Below are 22453 nucleotides of genomic sequence, written 5' to 3'. Positions count from 1 at the left end.
TCTTTTGTGTTTTGAATCACGTTTTAGTCATGCATGCGGACTCTGGCACTCTAAATATATGGCAAAATGTTTACTGTATACGAGCATGAGGGACTCTGTTATAGTGTATAGCGCACATTTCGTAAAATATAGCTTCATTTTTATGTTTAATTCTTGTTTGCTTTTATTTGTCAAGCTAATTGCTAGGCTGAAGCTTCTTCTAAGCAGGACATATTTAGAGACTGTTTTAGCACTTAGTTTACATCTGGAGGCTCAGATGCATTAGATACGCTCACGTTGTAACAGACATTGGGTATACTTCCCGCAAGAGATGGCAGTGTCTTGGTTTCCGTGCATGTTATCGCGCAGCGTTATCAAATACATATATATGTCTTTACCTCAGAAATCATCTCTAAAGTCCAATGATTTTCTTTATATATTGATTTGACTTATATTTGAAAAAAGCTGTGCTTTTACCAGCTTTGGATAATTTACAGATATGCAGCCCATATGTTATCCTGGACAGGTAGTCTTTTGTTTATTTCTCCGATGAGTAGTGCTACTTTAGACGCTGACTTCATTGCAGCTCTACCATGACAGTCAGAGGGTCTTGCGTGTGGCTAGTTGAGGTGAATTCGTTTCACAGGTCAGGGCCCATGTCGATGAGGTTGTGAGTTGCTCACCTCTTGCTGGAGTTCTATGAAATCATTGCTGTGTGAAAACTTTCTTTTCTCTCCCCTTTTGTCTTGAATAGCTTTCCTTGGAGACTTTACTTTGCGAATTGGCTAGCGCTTCAGAGGTGGTCCCTAGAACTTGTGTTTAACCCCTACATACCAGTGTGACTTTGGACACTCTAGGTAGCGGAACTATTGTTCTGTGGTGAGTTTTGGAATAATATGAACTGTTTCCTGGTTTATTTAGTTCAGCTTGATTTATACATATGATGTACTTATGTTGCAGAGACTATGGATATCTTGATCCGAATTTTTGGCCTGGAGGATATACGTGATAAGATTATCCACAACAAGTATGTTAGCAAAATTTTCATGAACTATTTGGCACTTCTGGGTTTATAATTTATTATTCTGGTCTGGTATACTTTACCTGGGGCCTTAATATTGGTGTATATGAGTCTATGGATTCAATTTGTTCATTTATTGGTGATATCAGTTCACTCTTTAGAAATTAGTTACACAACCTTGCTTAATCTAATTGGTGAAGGCTCTTTTTCTTTACCGTTACCCAATTATTTCTGTATGCATGGCGCACTGATTTTGTTTTATAGTATGCTCAATTTCAACTGGTTTGGCCCTTGGTTGTGTTCCTTGTTTGTGAATATTCCGTTTTGGTACCTTCAACATTCGAATTGTTTTCATTTTCAGATTGAAAATGATGGTTGCTCCAAAATAGTGTTTTATGTCCTGATGATGACCTATCAAATCCGTAAGGTCGAAACGCCGTCAACGTTCTACTTTGGGTTACTAAGGGGAAGTATTTCTTTCATTTTGATCCTGTTATCATATGGACACATTTTTTCCCTCTGCCATTGTGTATGGTTTTTGTTTTCACTGTGACCTGTACTATTATATGTCTGCTGTGTTTAACCTTGAGAGTCCCAATGTACTCTCAAGGTTAAACACAGCAGACATATAATAGTACAGGTCACAGTGTACGGATCCAAGGCAAGATGGCGGTCGCCTGATACTGCTGTGCACACGGAGCCAAGAGAGACAGAGAAATCCAATTTAAGATGCTGCATTAAGAAAATTTGGATGAGAAATGAACGCGGAGACTTGCGATGAAGAGTTAAAAACGGCTAGGAGATACTTACACCTACTTGGAACCGATATCGGACTAGCTGTACTATGATACTTTGGCAGAATAATCTCCAAGGCCGACGGAACTCAGCAGAGGAAGTCTTGCCTGTCGGTTGAGTGTGCCGGGTGCTCTGGAATCGCTGGATCTCCATTTGATGGGTCCCAAGACGGCTGCGGCGGCTGCCAAGGCTAGAAGAACCAGACTGGTGCTACGGGGTATGTCAGAATTGGGAGATGCCGGAGTGGAGAAGGTTGCATCTCCGGTAATACTGGGGTCGCCCACATAGACTCCTAAATGCGGAAGAGGTGGGGCTGTACAGAAGGGACGCCCGGCCGGCCCCACTGTGGCTGATCTGCTGCGAGGGTCAGCCGGGAAAACAGCTCCGGGCCAGGAAGGGAAGAGTAATGTCGGTCCCAAAGTGAGCATGAACGCTGCAAGTGCAGCGGTTGCCTGTGAGGTCCAGAGGGTGATCCAGGGTACACCAGTGGCATGGAATGAGGCAGATGATTCTCCTAACCTGGAGATATGCGGTCAGGATGGGGGACCCGCCGACAATGAAGGTATGCCCGGTTCTCCCTCTCCGCATGTGACTTTGACGGGTGCTGGGCGAATAAACTGTTTGATGAGACTCGGTTTGGATGAAAACATAATGATGGAGAACTCCGCTATTATCAATAACTCAGCAGATCTTGCAGATTTTGCTATAGCTCATGCAGACCAATCCCAAACAGCCCTTAAAGCCAGCAAAACCAACTTTGGGGATACGGAGCTTGAGAAAGAACCTAGTGATTTTTTTTCCTTATCTGACAGGGGTGAGTGGCCTGATGACCCGTCATATACTATGGATCAGAGCTGCAGTGATCAGGGAGAGGATGTGGGCTGTAAATGAAAAACTATTCTAAAGAAAAAAAAAGACTGGGGGAAAGATTTGGCCTGGGACTATACCCCCACGATTCAGCTTACTAATCCTTTACCTCTCAACCCGCCCAGCTCAGATCATCCTGGATCATTCCCTCCAACGCTAGAGGCTATTTTCCAGGCCATCTCAATGCACCGGGAAGAGATGCGCCAGGATGGGCGCAAGGCCCAAGCTGCCATGCGAAAGATGCAAGGGGTTGTCCGAAAGCTAACTAAGACATGTAGTGTATTTGGGGAGTGGCTGACTGATCTGGAGTCTAGGATTGTCTCTAATGAATCCGATCTGGCTTCGAACCAAACACGAGTGGATTCTCATGAAGCACAGCTAGTCGATGTCAGATGGAAGCTAGAGGAATTTGAGAATCGTCAGCGGAGGAACAATTTGCGGGTGCTGGGAGTTCCTGAAGGGGTTGAGGGGGGAGATGTTCGCTCATATGTGGTGGACCTGCTTCGAGACTCCTTGCCAGAACTCACGGAATGGAATTGGGCTTTGGAAGTCCAACAAGCTCATTGTGTCCCCTTTTTTCAGAAACAGCCAGCAAAGGCTAGGGCTTTTCCCCATGCCATCCTGGTGTATTTTGGTAATTTTTTACTACGCCAAGCAGTTTTTGAGAAAGCAAGACCAGAAGCAAAGAGAACTAGGAATGAGATCTCTTACTTTGTTTGCCCAGATTTTTGTCACTCCACTGTCGAAAGGCGGTGGAGGTTGCGCCAGCTTATTAAGCCATTCCAAGATAACAAAGTGCAAGCTTACTTAAATAATCCAGCTCGGCTTAAAGTGATCTGGGGGGGACAAACCAAATTCTTTTTGTCCGAAATAAAGGCTAGAGAATATTTGGATGGTCTGTCTGGCTAGATTTAGACTTAGATAGCTGTAAAGTGCTAAGTAAGCTGCAGGATATAACCATCATGAGGGGAGATCAAACCAAATAAGAAGGGACAAGGTAGCACTATATCTTCGGGAGGTTTTTCTTTTTTGGGGGGGGGGGGGGTTAATTGGTATATTTGAAATGCAGCTAAAAATACTATGAAATAAAATGCATGTTTAAAGAACATCTGCGTGAGGTGGGGCTCTATGAGCAGCATCTATTAAGTACTAGTGGAAGGTCTCAGCATTAGGGCTCTGGCCACGTGTTGCACATTCATCACGAACAGACTCTAGATTGAGTCTGTACGCCTCATGAAGGGAGGTGGGGGTGCTGGGGTGGTGGGTAGGGGGAGGGTGTGGGAGAGTGTGAGGGGTATAAAGCAAGATAAAAAAAGCATTTCCAGAATTAGTAACGAAAGGAAGAAGCAGCCAAAAGAGATTAATGAAAGGCAGAAGGAGAGCTATAACATGGAGGAGCATGAGGGCATCAGGTTACCAATAAAAGGATCCCTGGAACTTGGAATTAAATTACAATGGGGAAGATTGCTATATGTTCATGGAATGTGGCGGGGTTGAATGATAGGGCTAAGAAGATTCGCTGTGCTGAAATTATCACGTTAAATACTATGGATGTAGTTTGCTTACAGGAGACACACATTCCCTGGGGGAAAAGAGAATTACTAAGGGTCGGTGGTTATAATACTCTTGCCTGTACAACTCAGACCTCTAATATTCATGGGGTGGCCATCCTAGCTAAAACATCATTAGGTTTAGCCAAACGTAAGGCAGTGGATGCTCTGGGGAGGTGAGCCATAGTAGAACTTACAACAGGAGTTACGGTATGCTCGGTTTACGGGTCAAACCAAGATGACCCTCAAATATTTGAAGACCTAGAAATAGAGCTTGCCACTTGGCCAAACTCCCTAATTTTCTGCAGAGATCTAAATATTTCTTTAGATATAGATACTGGGAAGCAAAGGCAAGGCGTATATTCTGGTCGGAAGACTAGAGTTTGCAGGGCTCTAAATTACCTTATAAATAGCCATGGTCTGGTGGATATCTGGAATTTAAAAAACCCGACTAACCCTGGCTACATATACTTCTCCTGCCCACACAATAAATATGTCAGGATTGATTATTTCTTTGGAACAAGAGATTTGCTAGTGCGAGCTGAGATTATGAAACTTCCTAAATTAATATCTGATCACAATCCTCTGATTTTAGAAATTGAATTAACTAATTTTAAAAGACCACGGAGCAAATGGACGTTCAATAGAAAGTTGTTATGAATAAAGATTATATCGAATTTATTAAGGATTGGCACAAAAATACTTTGATATGAACCGCTTCAGTGCGGGCAGGGGGACTGTTTGGGACTCTTTCAAGGCCACTCTTAGAAGGGAATCCATCAGTTATACGGCCAGAGCTAAGAAGGAGCGGGAAAATAAGAATCAGCAAATATCACGGGAGTTGGCTAGAGCTGAAGAAGAGCATGTTCTGACAATAATACAGGGACAAGATGGGGTCCACATCCAATATCAAATAATCGCTTTAAAAGCAGAATTAAATAGTTGGCTAATGCAGAGATCAGCAGAAGAATTTCAATCAAAATAGCCCATATGAAAATGGTGAGCTGGTGGGTAAGAGGTTAGCCCAACGCACTCGGCAGAAGATTTCTTTTAATGCAGTACCCTCTATTAAAATAGATGGACAAGTATATACAGATCCGGAAGATATTATTAAAGGGTTTCAACTGTATTATCAAGTCTTGTACCAAGATGATATCAAGAAAGATACAGCGGAAGTTAGGCAAGCCCTAGTAGAATTGACTGTAGGCACCGAACTTGGAGGGGGTTTAGATAGACTAATAAGAGATAAACTAGAAGAAGAAATTACTCTAGAGGAAGTTCATCTAGCCCTGTTAGGTTTGGTTTCGGGGAAAGCCGCAGGACCCGACAAAATCCCGCTAGAGATCTATAAAATCTGAGGAACAAAAATAATAATACCTATCCTTCTGGACTTGTTTAAGGGAGTGCAATATAGTGGAATCCCCCCTGAGTCTTGGAAAGAGACTGACATAATAATATTTCCTAAAAAAGGCAAGCCGGTTGACAATCTATCTTCGTACCGACCGATCTCCTTGAATAATTCAGACTCTAAATTATACTCTAAAATCTTGGCCTACCGGCTTGGGAGGGTCATAGAACATCTGGTCTTCCCCTGGCAACATGTTTTTATTCTGGGCAAAGGAACAACTGACCATATCTGCAGAGTTATCTCTCTTTTTGATATCATGTCTGGGACAGGAGGCCAGATGGCTATGATCCTCCTCGATGCTGAGAAAGCTTTCGACCGGGTGTCCTGGGAGTTTGTATGGGGGATCCTGGAGATAAATTGTTTTGGGCCCCAATTTATAAAAGCAATTAAAGCCATGTACTGTCAATAAAGGGCCCGATTGCAACTTATGGGTAAGGAGTCTAATATTATTAACATATCAAGAGGGACGAGGCAGGGATGTCCTTGCTCCCCGATTTTATTTGCTTTATATATTAACCCTTTGGTGGTTAACCTCCTACTCTGGTGCCGATTCCAATCCGGGTCGGAAAGCACTCCGACCGAGTCGGATCCGGAGTGTTTTCCGACCGAGCCGGACCCCTACAGTCCGACCGAGCGAGTATGATGCGCACGTATGCTGTCGGACCCCCATAGAAGTCAATGGGAGCCAGTTGTATGACGCGTACATGCGCTCCTATTGACTGAATGGGTACGTCTCGAACAAGTGCACCCCCTACAGTGGGTACACGTCAGTGCCATCCACGCCATACATGCCTGTGTGGGGGGACCCTGGTGTCTCCTCCTGTGTGCAAGTCGTACGGCTGCGGGTGTCAGGGAATCTGACGCAGACCCCCGAAGACTGACTCCGGGAGCTTTTGCGAGCCGGACACTCCGGCTCGCACAGGCTGTCCGACGCGTGCATCGTACTGGCTCGGTCATGAATCGCATTCATTGCACGCCACGGTTAGCTTACGACCGAGACGTATGGAGCGGTTCGGACCCGGAAACGACTCAGTCGGTGAATTTCATGTAGCTCGCATCGTACTGGCTCGCTCGTACAGCTGTACGAGTCGGGCGGAAAACACGCGTACGGCTCGTAGTTTTTCCGGCCGGATCGCGTTCGGTGCCCTTCCGACCTGGATCGGAATCGGCCCCAGAGTCAGAATATTAAGCTAATAGTTACGGGTGGGTACGAGACCAAAGTACTGGCTTATGCCGATGATGTTGCGGTACTAACTCCGAATTCAGCTGAGGCAATTATAGAAATAAATAAGATCGCTGAGAGCTATGGGCTACTCTCTGAGTATGCTTTGAATAAGGGGAAAACTATTGTCCTATGTACAGATAATATTGACTACAATGACCCAAGGAAAGCAGACACGGCTGTTTATTTGGGGGTCTGTATAAGCGCTAAAATAGAGGAAATTAATAAATGCAATTTCGAACCCTTGATTAAAACTATAGGAAATGATCTAAGGAGAGTCAACGGTTTGCACTTGTCCATTATTGGGAGGGGAAACTTTTAAAAAATGACCATGCTTCCAAAGCTACTGTACTTGTTTCGGACTATACCGCTGGCTGTAGAGGATAGTATTTTGAAGACATTAGAATCAACGTTTTCCAACTTTATATGGCAATACGGGAAGGTTAGGAGAGCAATGAAATACTTAGCCCTACCACAAGACAGGGGCGGCTTAGCGATCCCTAATATCACCCTATATTATTGGGCGGCTCTTCTCCACCAAATGGCCACTCTGTTTATCGTCGATAATGATACTGGAATAGAGCAAGGTCCAAAAATCCCCACTATATACAAACTTTCTATTGGGAAGAAAGCTCCAGGGCTCTTACTGAGACAATTGGAGCCAAGCTATTATTAAAAGGTAAGATTTAAAGTGATCAACAGTGCATGTAAAGTTTGGAAGCAGGTCTCCATATTTCTGGTAATCCCAAAAATTAATAGATATACTCCCCTGTGGCGTTCATCACTATTATCAGCCCAGGTTAATGATGATATGGGGAAGAAGTGGGAAAGGATGGGTGTAAGAACAATTGGCGATTTTTATGGGGGAGAGCAAGATTTTTATTTTCCCGTGCTACAGAGGATTTTTGATATCCCGAATAACCAGTACTTTAAATTTGTTCAGATTAAAAACATCCTCGCTTTAAATACCCCTAAGGTTAAGCTTGATAAGATTCCACTTTTAGATACCATAATTAGGAAATCCACCAGAATTAGGAACTTGTATAGCCTACTCCTTGACAAGATCCCAGATGATTTGGAAAAAACTGAATCATCTTGGACATTGAAGCTTGCATATCCTGATGTTGACATTTATACGAGCCTCTCTTTAACAGCTAAAATACTTTTATCCTCAAACCTAAAAGCTCAATTGTACAAAACTATTTTTAATCTATATTTTACACCAGCTAAATTGTTCACATGGGGGAAAAGGATAGATGATAATTGCCCTAGATGTGGGCTAGGGCCAGCCACCCTGACTCATATGCTCTATGACTGTAACAAACTAACTTTGTTAAAAAAAGGATTTCAGGGTATTTGGAGGAAGTATTTGGCCTTAGAGTAGAATTATCCCCTACTCTTTGGATTCTTGGCTATGATAGCTCATTGGGTCTAAGTATAGAGGAGGAATGCTGTCTCTTTTTGGGGACAGCGTTATGTAGGATACTACTAGCAGCGAGATGGAAATATGCTGAACCACCAACCTTCAATATGTGGCTTGCCAGGCTCCTGGGAATTTATAATCAAGAAAGGGCTATCTATGCTAGCAGGGGTAGACAGGCTAGAATCCGGGGGCAGAAGGTTTGGGCATTTATCGCCGGTTGGACCAGAAATGTAAGGGGGACATATGAAGGAACTAACAGAAATGACCCTTAGTATCATCAGGGATAGGCTCCATTGAACTGATCTGCTTGCAGATATCTCCAAAATTACCATGCATTAGTGGTTAACTGCTCGCTTATCGGATCTGGCTGTTTTAATATCTGATGAACTGTATTATTCCTAAGACTCCCTTTCTTTTATTACAATTGCCTTTTATTATTAATCTATTGTAATTTATTACTGGTTTCATCACTGATTGCTATTTCATATATATGTATTTTCTGGAACTGCTTAATAAAAAATAAAAAAAGAGTGCCAAATGTACATTAGACTTTGTATTATTTATATTTTACATTCAATATTTGTAATAACAACAAAGATTTCAACAATAATTTGTTGTGGGCACTTTATTTTCTTTTTTGTTGTTGTTTGTTTGTTTTATTGTTGTACTGAGTTTTAAAACGAATTGTGTGATTCTGTTACAGTATTATTTGTGCTTATTTTTCTTTTTTGCTATTACTTTCCCTGAACCATTGTAGCTGTTACATTGTATAATATGTAGCAGCGGCTATTGGTCCTTGACGGTGATTTTACTCAGGGCTCAATACACCATACAAGGCCATTATTGATGCATTTTCTTGAGTATGAAAAACATGGATGAACCACCTAGAGAGTTTTTCCAAATTCCCCTCAAGATATTGTGGAGAACTTACTTTTTGTACTCTGACAGCGATTGAATGCACCCACACAGAATTGCTACTTACGGCAAGTGACATTCCTCATGCGGGTGGTTTCTGAAATATATCCAGGGGCTCACTCTACTGATCAGGAATAGAGTCTATTGAAGCCATATGTGGAGTTGGTTTGACTTCTTCACATCATGGGCACAAGTGCAACCCATCTTTACCTTGCTGGTACAACAAACTGCCAGTTTATATGTCATCCTTGCTGTAAATATTTCTAAACTCTCTTCCTCTGATATTGTTCATAGATGATCCAATGAATTGTACATTCACTTGTTGTCGCCAGATCCACTGACCTGAAGTGATGCCCAGTCCACAGGAACAAAGAGAGCTCTCCACACTCCCTGAAGACAGCTCCCCTCATACAGGAAGGCTAGCCCAGGGAGATGCGGGGAATGATATCCAACACAGATAGCCTTTTCTGAATCCCCAAAAGGTTCAAGAAAAGAGAATTCAAAATGAGTGTCCTAGGAGAGAAAACAAGAAATGCCTCAAATAAAATTCTATCCCCTTATTTAAATCTCAAAACTTCGTAAGGATATTATGCCTGTCCTGCAGAGACAGTCGTTCCACTTACCAGCCAGATTTGATAAGGAACGTATGAACTTTGTGAGTGATTCGAAGAACAAGGTAAATCAGGCACATCAGCTATTTCCTTCACAGTCCGCAGAAGATCCGAAGAAGAAGAGGCAGATAAATCCAAAAAGGTTTGCTTTCAATGTCAAAACCTGTTAAGGCGTAAGTTCCACAAAAAAAGTCTGACTTTACAAATTTGTAGGCCTCATAAGAGCATTCACAGTCTATAACTGAGAGCATATGAAGATTTCCAAACATAGGGACTTTGGCACAAAATAAAAAAGCTGGAGTATGGTTCAATTCCCCGAAAGGCCTTTTATTCCGGGGGCGTTTATTCAGCCCAATGTTGCCACTTGATATTGGGGCCAGAAATGTTCATGGATTGGCGCTTAAGCCAAAAAATAATCAGAGAGGTGCTACTGTAATAAACATGGTCGCGCATTAGATATATACGTGACCGCGGTTGCAGCGAGAAAAGGACGCGGCTGAGAAAGCAATCTGAATGCGGCCGCGAATTCAATCTGAATGCGGCCGCAAATTCAATTTAAACGTGGCCACGATTTTATGGAGTTTAGGACGTTGCCGCGAAGTAAAATAAGAAAGAGGCAACGAGTTCAAAAGGTATGTGACGCATCCGCGAATTACCTTCAAACGCGGCCGCGGAGTCACACACTGCCCAAATAAAAAATAGGTGCTGCTCATTAACTGCCTTTAGCGCTACTGCGCAATAACAGGCAAACGCTCCATCCACAAAAAGAATCAGGGAGCGGTAGCGTGACAGCTGGCAAAAGAAAAGGAACAAAAGGATTGGCAGCCCAAAAGAAATAAGATTTAATACCTCCACAGAAAAACAGGTTTCAGCCACAGCAAGGATGATCTCCACGAAGGAACAGGAAGTGGGCGTGGGCTCAAGGGTGTAGTTTCCGGAAGCCAAGCACTGGGTCCCTCTGCTGGCCTGCATTTATACCCTTAAGGGAGCATGTATAAATTCCTGTCCTCCTTCAGCATGGCAAGGGAATCTCGCAAAACGTTCTCTATCTCTGCAGAGCAGGCATTGCTACCCCTGACTAACAGTGGGGCCATTTGATGGTACAAGAGGCTTGAGCTGTGACACTTGTCTGATCATCAGGGATGCTATTGTTACCCCTTTCTTCTCCAAAACCTCAAATTTCTGGTACACTTTTATCAAATGGTTGGACCTGGCCCTCTTTGCAGGGTCCTCCCTAAACGTTTTGCCTTTACTTTGCACTGTTTTTGCTGAACTTGTTTTGTTGAACTTAGGACTGTGCGCTTTACCACTGTTAACTAGTGCTAATGCGGTTGTGCTCTTAGCCTTAAAACATGGCTTGATTGGCTTTCACCTGATTGGCATATTTATTTGCTTACCAATTCCTTGTAGAATTGTATACCAAATACCCATGGCCTGTAAATTAAATACTATAACTGGACCTGCAGTACTTATTGTGCCACCCACTTATGTAGCACCTTAAAATATGTGCCAGGCCTGCAAATGCAGCCTGAATGCAGTTTTACACTACCATTTTGAATTGGCAATATAACCTTTTTGAAAAGCTTTAAACTCTCCTTTTAGTACATGCAAGTCACCGCTAAGCTAGGCCCTAGCTAGCGCAAAAGGGAGGGTGCCTTGTAAGGGAATGGTTGTACATGTGCATTTTTCTCCTAAATTTGTTTTTCACTACTGTGATGCTTACCCCTCTCATAGGATAACATTGGGGATTACTTATTACATTTAATAAGCTGTAATTTTCAATTGGAAGAAGGTAGCTATAGTATATTTGGTGTCTTTGGACTGCTAATGAAAACCTTATTGAATGATAAAGTCAGGATTGTTTATTGCAATTTTGAAAATGCCACTTTCAGAAAGTTGACATTTTTCTGCCCTTAGCCCTTTTGTGCCTGAAACCTGTCTTGTGTCACACGACTGGGTGTAACTGACAGACTTGTGAATTCCTCACAGACAGTCATACAATTTAAGGATTAAGAGTGGCTGAATGGGCCATCTGTCGGCAGGGTGTTGGGGGGCTGAGCACAGCCCTACTTGCAACTGAATAGGGAAGGCTCTTCCTTCACATAAATGGCCTATCATCTCCACATTGTCACTGCAGCCAGCTTTGAGCTAGGGCAGGGGAGTCAGGAAATGTCATGCAATTCAAAGCCACTGTCTATAAGCTTCTCCCACCTTTCAGAAGGAGGGCACCATGATATAAAAATAAGACCTCAGGCACCAACTCTTCAGTACACGTCTGGACCTGTGGATACTCTGCCAGAAAGAAGGACTGCTGTGCTGCTGAAAGGACTGCCACTCTGCTGGGCTGCTGACATGCTACCTCCTAGCTGAATTGTTGCCTTTCTGCCCTGCTTCCCACTAGCCTGGGGAAAAGCAGTGAACTTGCAATTTTAACACAGTACTACCAGAGTGACTCCAAAGGGCCAGTTTGCTGGCCTTCTGAGATGAGCCTCAGGAACACCAAAGGCTCACTTCACCTTTGGCCCACACCTAAACCCAGCCTGAGTGAGTCCAAATCCTTCAATTGGTGCCCCACCAGTCCAGGAACCTTGGAAGTGGAGATGAAGGGGACTACATTGCCAAAACCCAGCAGTGGGGACCTAGAAAATGTTTTGTTAAAAATTGCTTTAAAAACCAAGAGGAGACTGGGTGCGACATGCTCGCCTATCTGCGCAAGGTGCATCACCTGTAAGACTGACTTTGCAGCTTCTCCCACTACGTTCTTCTCCACAGTAGTAATTCCTGTTCAGCGGTCTTTTGCCAAAGGGGTATCGGTCCTGGTGGCACTGTATTTGGCTATATCTCTCTGCCCCGTCCCGCTGGAGATTTTCCACTTGCTTTTCAGAGACTAACAGCCTAATTTAAAAGTCAGGGGATGGGCCCACTCCGTTATAAAAGTGACAGATATTTCGTCCAACGTATTAGGACCACATTCAACCAATGGGGATTGTAATATGGTGGATACGATTCCCTCTGCCAACTTCTAAATCAGTCCCTAAGTCTCAATGAATAAATCTTCACTGCAGCTCTGACTCAAGGCTATCTAACAATGACACTCCCTGCTGCTGAGCTACCAATGGTTAAGCACAGGTTAATTTAGTGACTTTTTGAGGTTTACAGTGCAAGGGATTGTGGCTTGACAAGGTTCACATCCCAGACAACCACCAACCCAATATCTCACAGACACAATTGTAAAAATAAATTACTTTTGCTCTGTACATAAAATGTTCCCGTTTCATCGTCAAACACGGTAATGGGGCCACATACTAATTCCACAGATCTTCATCAGTAGATGGTTCTGAATCCTGGTTCTTCTCTACTAATGAGTGATGCCTTTAAAAGAAGGGTTTTACGAATGGATTTAGTTCTTCCACTCAATGCTCATTGCTAGAGAAAATATCCTCCTCTTCTTGATGCGGTAACTAAGTATGGAACTTCTTTCCGACCTGTTCGGCCAGTAGTATCCACAGTGGAATAATGAATCCTTCTAACATGAGAGGTTGCAAAAGAAGGGGTGTACATGACATGTACCAATTTCATTGTTACAGGACGTGCCGTTGGTGTTGATGTTGAAATTGCTACCTGTACTGATTTTACCATCTCCGTTCTCCATCTTCCCGAACCTTCAAGCATACTCCTCTTGGCATTTTTGAAAGCACAGGAAATCTGAAATCCATTTAAATCTATGGGCTAATTTCACATGATTTAATCTATCTTTCTCTTGGATCTCTCCTTTTGTTCTGATATCCATATTAGGAATTTCATTTACCTTGTGTTTTCTGGTTTCTTTGGGTCATTATTGATGGTGATTATACGCCACAGCCAGCTTTCAGGGAATGATGTCCTAATTGTGATTCCAGCTTCATCTTCATCTTCATCGCAACCTACATCTTCATTTTCTAGAAAACAAAAACAATGAATTTTTCAGTTAAAACATCCATTTACATTCAAAGTATGTCACCATAGCTCCTAAAATTGCTTGCCTTCCTGAATTTTACACATTCTCATCATCACTAGCCTAAATGAAATTCTTTTTACCACTTGGCTACTTCAGATACTCCCTGCTGCTTTTATACATATGTATTGATGGCTTCAAACATATGAGAACTTGTACCACAAACATTTAAATCATTTAAAATGGGTTACTTACACAGTGCTTCAGGTAAATAGATTTCTAATGTTATCAAGTCTTGAAATAGTGTTAAACAAAAAAAGAGAACTACGACTGACTACTAGTTTGGCACTTAATATCCCAAAGTCTCTCATTAAGTATTTAGATCCTGTGCACAATGCTTCCGGAGTGCGTCGTAGAACAACCCCACTGGCAAGCAGTTACAGATAAGATAAACAACAAATGGAAGGTGCACCAGTCAGTAGAAGTCCAAAACAAATCGGTATCTTTAGTTATCTCCTTTATTTTTCATACGGATACTCAGCCAACGCGTTTCGTTCCACACTGGAACTTCTTCAAGGCTGCAATCGATTAACATAACAACATAGAAAGACATTTATAATCTATGGATAACAAACATATATAATTTAAGACGATACCATCATATAGTACAAACAATTTTGCCAATGTTTTTTTTAAAAACTTTCACAAACACAGAGATCAAACAAAGACATAAAAACCAATCATAAAGAATAATAAACATGTATATATACAATCTGTGACGACGGGCAAAATGAAGCATAAACGCAAACGATAAAACAAAAATATTTGAATAGTGCATCTAAACATGTATATAAGTGAAAGCGTTACCATATTTCTATGGGTAAAATATATCTATGGATTTCATTGATTTTCTAATCCTGAATAATCTGTTACACCAGCATATTAAGAATATACGGACCTATGGCAAGAAAGGTCCATAGTATCTTGTGGTGTTAGTACAAGATACAAGTTAATAGCAACGCCAAGGAAGATCAGGGGAGAGTATAGGATAGGACACAAACAGTGGGACAAAAGAAGGGAAGTCCAAAACTCACCAAACGTAAGTCTTTGGACCAAGCGAATATGACAATGAAATGTGTCTTGATCCCACATTCATCAATAAAGTTCAAAGCAAGACAAATAATCTGATAAAAAGATAAATACAAAATATAAATGTATTTAAATGTTTTTTAAAAAAAATAAAAAAATTGCTATATATCATAACTCAGAAGAAAAAAGAAGAAAAAAGAGCTCCGAACAGATATTTGACCACTTATTCTTAAAATAGAAAATGGTCTAAATAGATCCAATGTTAATAAACTCACATGGTAAGTACGAGAATATCAAAATATCAAGATATTCAAACTAGTAATACTCTAAGTGTAATTGATCTAAAAGGCATATTCTTCCCCCACAATAGGTGACATATAATATATAGTAAGATGCTCTACATGTAATAAATATACAAAGGCATGTTCCTCATGAGAAAAATGGATCACGTTGATATACGTATAAGAAGTCGCCGTAAGCGAATATATGGCTGTACATATGGTAATGTAATCACGAATAGAAACTGGTTATAACGCCTCAATAATATATTGAATGAAAAATACCCATAGTAAATGAAAAACTGCTATATTATTAGAAACCGGCAGAATAATTAAATAAATGGATCGTAATTGATCGTAAAAGGGCACTTACCCACAAAAATGGAGATATATGACATATAATAAAGTGTTCTAGGGTTGTCAGCGCTGTAAGCCTAAATTTGACTTACGCTTCCACACAACGAACCAAAGTTAGATGGGTTCCAATAGTCTGAGGGATATCAAATAAACATATAAATCACTAAGTGCGGAGGTAACCTCCAATGATACATAGCAATAGACATGAATAAAAAAATTGTATGGGCATGTACTATCGAAAAAGACAAAGAAAGGGGAACATGGCTAAATCTCTAGTTTAATTGTGCGCATATTTATTTGGAAATCACGTCGATATACGTATGAGCAGTCGCCGTAAGCGAATATATGGCTGTACATATGGTAATGTAATCACGAATAGGAACTAGTTGTAACGCCTCAATAATATATTAAATGAAAAATACCCATAGTAAAATGAAAAACTGCTACATTGTTGGAAACCGGCAGAATGATTAAATAGTCCGAAGCGGACAAACAAACAATTTAAAACTGCTGTAGGCAGCATCGCAATCTAATTTTAGGTCCAAACAATGTCAAGCACAAACAAACAATTTAAAACTACTGTAGGCAGCATCGCAATCTAATTTTAGGTCCAAACAATGTCATGTACTGATATTGCGCTGTTAGTTGTAATTAACAATGATACTTTTCCATAATGTAACTCCCATTGGTATAAGCGAACGCAAGCATCTAGCAAACGGATATCAGCACATAGTGATGAAAGAGTCAGTAAACAACAAGAGCACGAATACTGCGAACCGTAAATCAGGACTCGCTGTGAATAGTACAATATACGGTACTAATATATATTAAGAATACATACCTAGGAAGTCCCATAATACGGAAGGCGAAAGTGTACTGCCAATCGGTCCTAGGTGTAACTCAAACATTTTTAAAGACTTTCCGGAAATGCGCGCGAATCACAATCTTGGGTCACGTGATAACATGACATCGAGGCCAACAAAATCAGGGGAAGAGAAAGAGGACAGCAACTGTGGTCGCCATGATTGAAAGGTATAGACCACCTACCAGGTCTGTATTAGTCAAGTAATGGGGGGGTTAGGGATATATCCCACGTCACTTAATAAGCAAGCGAGAGGTGAATGACAAAAATTATTATACCCGAAGGATATAACAGAATACAAAAATACCGCGTAACCGGTATTTGGCAATCCCACATCGCGAGTTTGAATATAAAAAGAACGCATAAAGTGTGAACAAACATTAAAACGTCCAAGGACAAAAATGTTGAAAAAGAAGAATGTTAGGACACATGGTCAATCAATTTAGTCATGGTAGCGAGGGTGAGTTAGACTAAGCACAAGGCACACGAATTAGAAGAGCCCCATTTTATCATTTTATATAGATGAAAGAGAGCTATATCATAAAGCCCTTAGAATTGACAAAGTTAAGGCTGTAACTCTAGAGATAAAACACCTATCACCACATAACATACACACCGTGTATGACGAAAATACCAAACGTAAATGTAGAGAGTATATATGTCTACAATATGTGGCTGATGGATATGTTGACTACGCTATATAAACACACAATAAATCAATGTACCACAGAAAGAGCAGTCGATATTAGTTACAGGTACATGTTACAACAGAGAATGGTATGCAATAAAGGAAAATATATATTACAGGAAATAGTGCATCTCTGAATCAGAATTGTGGCCTAGTGTGGTCGCCCGAAGGCGACATATCCATTTAGATTCTAATTTCCTGAGTAATAAATCCCGGTTGGAACCTCTCTTACCTGGAGGGACATGATCAATACCATGAAACCAGAAATTGTTGTTACCAATATGTTTGTTGTTATAGTGGTCCGTAATGGGGTATCTGGTATCTCTGTTTAAAATAGCTCTTCTGTGTTCCTGTATGCGTATTTTTAAGCACCTTGTAGTGCTTCCTACATAGATAATGTTACATTCACATCCCAGGACGTATACTACATGTGTGGTATTGCAATTCATAAAGTAATTCAAATGATAAGTACGAGGATTATTATAAGAAAAAGATTTGATTTTGTTTTTTCCATTGTTACAGATATTGCATGACCCACAAGTAAAAAAACCTTTGGGTTTTTTAGCAAGCCAGTTTACAGAACTTTGGGGGGTTACAATATAGCTGGGACAAAGCTGTTTTCTTAAGGATGTGCCTCTCCTATATGTAATTGCTGGCTTGGTGGTAATACAGTCTTTAAGTCCTGAAATGGAAGTGAGAAGGTGCCAATTTTTGCGTAGAGCATTAAAGATGCTACTGCTATGAGTTGTGTATTGTGTAATGAACCTAAGTTTCTTTTCATTTTGGTGGTTGACTCGTTCAGTTGTTTTATTAGCTAATGTGGAGATCCTGTTTGTACATATGATTCTCTCTTCTGCCTTGTCAAGTATTGAATTATTGTAGCCTCTGTTTACAAATCGTTTCTTAGTTTTCTTAATATTAGAGAGAAAAATATCCTCTGTACTACAATTCCTTCTAATGCGAATCATTTCGCCAAACGGGATATTATTAATAACTGACTTGGCATGGGCACTGGAGGCATGTAGAACAGCATTACATGCCGTCTCCTTTCTGTACAACTGGCTCTGAATTTCCCCATCCTCAATAAAGAAATTGATGTCAAGGAAATTAATATTATCTTTATGAAATGACATTGTCAATCTGACATTGAAGGCATTATCATTAAGATACTCAAAATATTGCTGTAAGCTCTCCACGGACCCTGACCAGAGGCAAATGATGTCGTCAATGTACCTCCCCCAAAAGACGATAAATTCAGTCCAGGGGGAGGCACCACGGGCCCAGGCGTGCTCCTTCTCGTACCACCCCATGAAGAGGCAGGCGTACGAGGGAGCAAACCCGGAACCCATCGCTACGCCCTTGATTTGTTGGTACCAATGGTCATCATGTAAAAAAAAGTTATTCATAAGTATCATTTCCACCATTTCCACAATCATTTCATTGTATTCGTAATGCTCTGCACCGTCTCTATCCAGAAATGAGCGCATGGCCATCATGCCAAAATATTTATCAATGCATGTGTACAAATTGACAACGTCAAAAGTCACAAATAAAAGTTCGTCCGACCACTGAAAGTCTCTAAATTTCACCAGAATGTCTTTACTGTCCTTAATGTATGAAGGAAGGTCAAGAACGAATTTCTTTAATTTAGAGTCTACAAATTTGGAAAGGTTCTCGGTGGATGATCCCACCCCCGAGATGATAGGTCTGCCTGGTGGGAATGCCCCCCCTTTGTGTATTTTTGGCAAGACATAAATACAGGGATAGGATGGACAATTGACTAGCAGATATCTATATTCCTCTTCAGAAATGAGGCAAATATCTCTCCACTCATTAAGTCTGCCATTAATCATTATAATCAAGGCAGGGATGGGATTATGTGCAATAGATCTATAGCAGGAAGTGTCGCCCAACTGCCGATTAATTTCGTTCAGATAATCTAAACGATTCATGACGACTACATTGCCGCCTTTATCGGCCTCCCGTATTACAATGTTAGTATCCTCTTTAAGGCGTTGTAGGGCCAGTCTTTCAGATTGTGAGAGGTTTTGAATTGGTTTAGGCTTATATTTATCGATATTTTCCAAGGCATATAGTTCCTTAGATATGTTTTTATGGAAAACATCAATATTAGGATTATAACCAATAGAGGGTGTAAATTTAGATTTGGGGCGAAGGCCACTTTCTACATGGCCGTCTTGTCTGATGTCAAAATCCTGAAGAAGAGTAGGCATATCATAAACATCATCATCACAGATTGAGAGGAGGCACTGTATATTTCGAACCTCAGCAATAGTGTGGGTACTCGGTTCACTAATAGGGATGGCCTTTGGTTCTTCAGGTATTTTATTAGAGAAGAAATCATGCAGTTTTAATGTCCTGATAAACTTATATAAATCCACATGTGCATTAACAAGGTCGCCACTTTGAGTTGGACAAAAATTTAAACCTTTACTTAATACAGTTATCTCTTCTTCATCCAATACTTTATTTGAAAGATTGATAATTTTCAAATGACAACCATCATCAACATTAGCAACAGGCAAATCATTATTCAGTATTACTTGGTGTTTGTCTTTTTGGTTTTGCCCACTGAATCCGTTTTTCCGGTTGTAGTTTTGGAATTTGCCTGTTTTCCTCCTCCCTCCCCGTCTGGTTTTTGCTCTTCCCTTTTTTGTTGCAATCTGTTCGAAATACGTAATTTGGCCAATTCTTTCTGGAAAGGAGTGGCACCTTCTCCTAAAGGGACATCATTGGTCAAAGATGATGATGCCGTACTTCCCTGTGATGACACTGATAAATTACTTGTGGAACTAATGTCATCACTTTCTCCCTTTTCCTCTCTATATCTCTTCTTATCCTCCCACCCCTGTACGTTATCAAATTTCTTATGGAAAGTGTAGATTCTTCCATCGCGATAATCTTTATCGTCTCTCTTGATTTTCCTTAGTTTCTTATCTTTCAAATAGATCTGGTGTTTATCTATAATTTGTTTGAGAATAGCATAGTTTTTCTCTATTAGGTCCTTCTCTTCCATCTCACTGATCAATTTTTCAATTGCACTAATTTCTTCCTGGAGTTTCTCCCCCTTTTCCATTGCGTGTTTAACTAAGATTTTCATCATAATTTGAGATGCTCCCTCCAAATTACACTCCCATTCTTTCAGGAGAGCATCACTTAGGTCTTCAAAGGTGGGGAAGATTAGGATACGTAGGCCCCTTGGAACCTTGCCATTTTCCATATACTGATTAAGGGTAACCCCGTCCCACCACCGACTTAATTCTTGTTTTTTCAAGCGTTCCAATCGTATGAATAATGTTTTTAAGCTGTTTTTTTGTGTAGATTCTTGACTGGTTTTGTCTTTAGAGGTCCCTGTACCAAACAGGTTATGAGCCATTTCTTCCCGGCCATCATCAAATTTTGACATATTAAACAAGTTGAGATTATACAATTCGCGGGATAAGTGCACAAACAGTCAACAGAAAATTGTTAAACAAAAAAAGAGAACTACGACTGACTACTAGTTTGGCACTTAATATCCCAAAGTCTCTCATTAAGTATTTAGATCCTGTGCACAATGCTTCCGGAGTGCGTCGCAGAACAACCCCACTGGCAAGCAGTTACAGATAAGATAAACAACAAATGGAAGGTGCACCAGTCAGTAGAAGTCCAAAACAAATCGGTATCTTTAGTTATCTCCTTTATTTTTCATACGGATACTCAGCCAACGCGTTTCGTTCCACACTGGAACTTCTTCAAGGCTGCAATCGATTAACATAACAACATAGAAAGACATTTATAATCTATGGATAACAAACATATATAATTTAAGACAATACCATCATATAGTACAAACAATTTTGCCAATGTTTTTTTTAAAAACTTTCACAAACACAGAGATCAAACAAAGACATAAAAACCAATCATAAAGAATAATAAACATGTATATATACAATCTGTGACGACGGGCAAAATGAAGCATAAACGCAAACGATAAAACAAAAATATTTGAATAGTGCATCTAAACATGTATATAAGTGAAAGCGTTACCATATTTCTATGGGTAAAATATATCTATGGATTTCATTGATTTTCTAATCCTGAATAATCTGTTACACCAGCATATTAAGAATATACGGACCTATGGCAAGAAAGGTCCATAGTATCTTGTGGTGTTAGTACAAGATACAAGTTAATAGCAACGCCAAGGAAGATCAGGGGAGAGTATAGGATAGGACACAAACAGTGGGACAAAAGAAGGGAAGTCCAAAACTCACCAAACGTAAGTCTTTGGACCAAGCGAATATGACAATGAAATGTGTCTTGATCCCACATTCATCAATAAAGTTCAAAGCAAGACAAATAATCTGATAAAAAGATAAATACAAAATATAAATGTATTTAAATGTTTTTTTAAAAAAATAAAAAAATTGCTATATATCATAACTCAGAAGAAAAAAGAAGAAAAAAGAGCTCCGAACAGATATTTGACCACTTATTCTTAAAATAGAAAATGGTCTAAATAGATCCAATGTTAATAAACTCACATGGTAAGTACGAGAATATCAAAATATCAAGATATTCAAACTAGTAATACTCTAAGTGTAATTGATCTAAAAGGCATATTCTTCCCCCACAATAGGTGACATATAATATATAGTAAGATGCTCTACATGTAATAAATATACAAAGGCATGTTCCTCATGAGAAAAATGGATCACGTTGATATACGTATAAGAAGTCGCCGTAAGCGAATATATGGCTGTACATATGGTAATGTAATCACGAATAGAAACTGGTTATAACGCCTCAATAATATATTGAATGAAAAATACCCATAGTAAATGAAAAACTGCTATATTATTAGAAACCGGCAGAATAATTAAATAAATGGATCGTAATTGATCGTAAAAGGGCACTTACCCACAAAAATGGAGATATATGACATATAATAAAGTGTTCTAGGGTTGTCAGCGCTGTAAGCCTAAATTTGACTTACGCTTCCACACAACGAACCAAAGTTAGATGGGTTCCAATAGTCTGAGGGATATCAAATAAACATATAAATCACTAAGTGCGGAGGTAACCTCCAATGATACATAGCAATAGACATGAATAAAAAAATTGTATGGGCATGTACTATCGAAAAAGACAAAGAAAGGGGAACATGGCTAAATCTCTAGTTTAATTGTGCGCATATTTATTTGGAAATCACGTCGATATACGTATGAGCAGTCGCCGTAAGCGAATATATGGCTGTACATATGGTAATGTAATCACGAATAGGAACTAGTTGTAACGCCTCAATAATATATTAAATGAAAAATACCCATAGTAAAATGAAAAACTGCTACATTGTTGGAAACCGGCAGAATGATTAAATAGTCCGAAGCGGACAAACAAACAATTTAAAACTGCTGTAGGCAGCATCGCAATCTAATTTTAGGTCCAAAC

General features: G+C 40.2%; 2 protein-coding genes across 14 annotated transcripts in view; one reads left to right on the top strand and one right to left on the bottom strand.

Annotated features, from left to right (window-relative positions):
- LOC146833112 (complement C3-like) overlaps positions 1 to 22453 on the bottom strand; it is a 1368049-nt gene that overhangs the window by 630590 nt on the left and 715006 nt on the right. Inside the window, exon 18 of the mRNA XM_085600736.1 lies at positions 13600 to 13729. Within this exon, the coding sequence (XP_085456862.1) occupies positions 13600 to 13729 (130 nt within the window). The remainder of the gene's footprint in view (positions 1 to 13599; positions 13730 to 22453) is intronic.
- Positions 1 to 22453, top strand: part of LOC146833113 (uncharacterized) — a 787180-nt gene that overhangs the window by 749293 nt on the left and 15434 nt on the right. The window contains exons 1-2 of one of the 13 annotated variants that reach the window (XR_014960523.1): positions 732 to 858; positions 940 to 1006. The exons of the other annotated variants lie outside the window; for them this stretch is intronic. The gene's annotated coding sequence lies outside the window, so the exon portion shown is untranslated. Of the gene's footprint in view, positions 1 to 731; positions 859 to 939; positions 1007 to 22453 lie in introns of those variants that run through there. 13 annotated transcript variants of the gene reach the window in all.

Source organism: Triturus cristatus, chromosome 4_2 (assembly GCF_964204655.1).
Source record: "Triturus cristatus chromosome 4_2, aTriCri1.1, whole genome shotgun sequence".
NCBI classification, from domain to species: domain Eukaryota; kingdom Metazoa; phylum Chordata; class Amphibia; order Caudata; family Salamandridae; genus Triturus; species Triturus cristatus.
Note: the sequence above shows the minus strand (reverse complement) of the source record. Positions and strands in the feature narration are given on the sequence as shown.